This window comes from Brassica oleracea, unplaced genomic scaffold, assembly GCF_000695525.1.
Source record: "Brassica oleracea var. oleracea cultivar TO1000 unplaced genomic scaffold, BOL UnpScaffold02429, whole genome shotgun sequence".
Classification (NCBI taxonomy): Eukaryota; Viridiplantae; Streptophyta; class Magnoliopsida; order Brassicales; family Brassicaceae; genus Brassica; species Brassica oleracea.
Window position 1 is genome coordinate 1 of NW_013618959.1, and position 1,796 is coordinate 1,796.

A 1,796-nucleotide genomic window follows, 5' to 3' on the forward strand; every position below is an offset into this window, starting at 1 on the left:
GTTAGCCCTGATGATGTTGTAAAGACTGGTGAGCCTGAAACCGAGAGAGATGCTGGAGCTGTTGATGTGAAGCCGGTGAATGGTGAAAGTGCAGGTGAAGAGGAGAATGAAGTGAATGACGAGGAGGCAAACCATGTAGCTGAACAAAATGTTCAAACTGAGAAGCCCCAACAAAGCTCAGTGGATGGTGAGACGCTTTCTGTCGCGGAAGATAAAGCTGGCCAAGAGAAGGAATCAGGTGATGGAAGTGATGATGCCAACATGGATGTTGATAGCAAACAGGCGAATGAAGAGAATGTTGGATCCGAGACCAACAATGGTAAGGATTCAGAATCTGTGCAAGTTCCAGAGGAGTCTACTCAGGAAACAAACGAAGAAAACCCTGCTGCTGAAACATGTGGTGAAGTAGATACAACCCATAAAGAAGAAAATGGAGAAGCCATGGATGTCGATTATACTGAAGAGGAAACGCTGGAGAAGCTTGTTTTGGATGATGCTGGTGCAAGTATGGTACCAACCCAAGATGTTCCAATTGCTGAAGCTGACAGCAATTTAGTGAAGGGAATGGAAGTTGATGAAAGGAAAGATGATGCTGATATGGCAGTTGAATCAGCAAATCCAAAGAGTTCCAGTGAAGATGCTGCTCCAGGTGAAATTGAACAGTTGGATCAGAACGGTCTTTTTGATCCAAGGTCTGATATTACCAACTTTATTGATTTCAGTGGTGTATCCTCTTGGTCAGGAAATGTACAAGACCTCAAAACTGAATCTGGGAATCTATCATCTTTGAAAGAGGATAAGAAAGCTACTCTCACCGCAGAGGAAGTTGCCACCGAGGAGGATGGTGGTAAAGTAAGCTCACATGCTGAAGGTGTTGAAAATGATTTCAATGAAGCACCTGTTGCTACAGAGTGTCCAGAAGAGGCTTCTGATGCAATTTTGGGATCTGACGAGAAGGATCAACAAGACACAAGGAGGGAGGAAGGTGACACTACTAATGAAGCTCCAATTATCGATCAAAACCAACAGCAGGAAGATACAGTAATGGAAGAAAATCCTGACAACTCTGACTATGCTGAAGTTGGAACAGATTCTGATATCAAGACCAATGGTGTGAAACGAAAGGCTGATGTCCTGAGTGAACAAAAGCCCTCCTTTAAGATCGGTGCATGCATAGCCAGAGCTGCTAGTCAGATGGCAGGATCTCCTTCTGTTCTCAAGGGTAGTAGTAACCTTGGTGATGAGACTCTTTCTGTTGAGAGCTTTGTATCCCAGCTTCACTCTGCAGCAACAGACCCTGTAAAAGAGAACGCTGTGTCTGAAATCGCCTCTGGCTTTTTCTTAGATTTCCGAAACTCATCGGCTTCGCAGCAGTTTGTTCCAGAGAAGGCAAGCAGCAAAAGAGGTAGATCCAATTCGAGCGCAGCAGTTGGAACCGAAGCATTTGAGTTTGAGGAAATGGGAGACACATACTGGACTGACAGGGTGATCCATAACGGTGGCGAAGAGCAAACGCCAGCTGCTACAGAAAAAGAAAACTATCAAGTTGTGCCTGTTGAGCTGAAACCTGCTCAGGTCAAAAGGACTCGTCGTCCATACAGAAGAAGACAGTCTCAGATCAGTTACCCTCTTCCTTCAGCTTCAGACAAACCGGCGGACTTTGATGAGAATGCACCAGCTGAGCTTATAATGTACTTTTCCGAAGCGGATGCAATACCTTCTGAGAAGAGTCTGAGTAAAATGTTCAGGCATTTTGGACCAATAAGGGATTCACAGACTGAGGTTGACGAGGAGAA

General features: G+C 45.0%; 1 protein-coding gene across 1 annotated transcript; it reads left to right on the plus strand.

Annotated features, from left to right (window-relative positions):
* Positions 1 to 6: 6 nt before the first annotated feature.
* Positions 7 to 1,791, plus strand: LOC106321683 (the record flags this gene model as incomplete). Its single annotated transcript, XM_013759929.1, has 2 exons — positions 7 to 649; positions 743 to 1,791. Coding segments are annotated over exons 1-2 (1,437 nt in total), but the record flags the coding sequence as incomplete, so codon positions are not given.
* Positions 1,792 to 1,796: the final 5 nt, after the last annotated feature.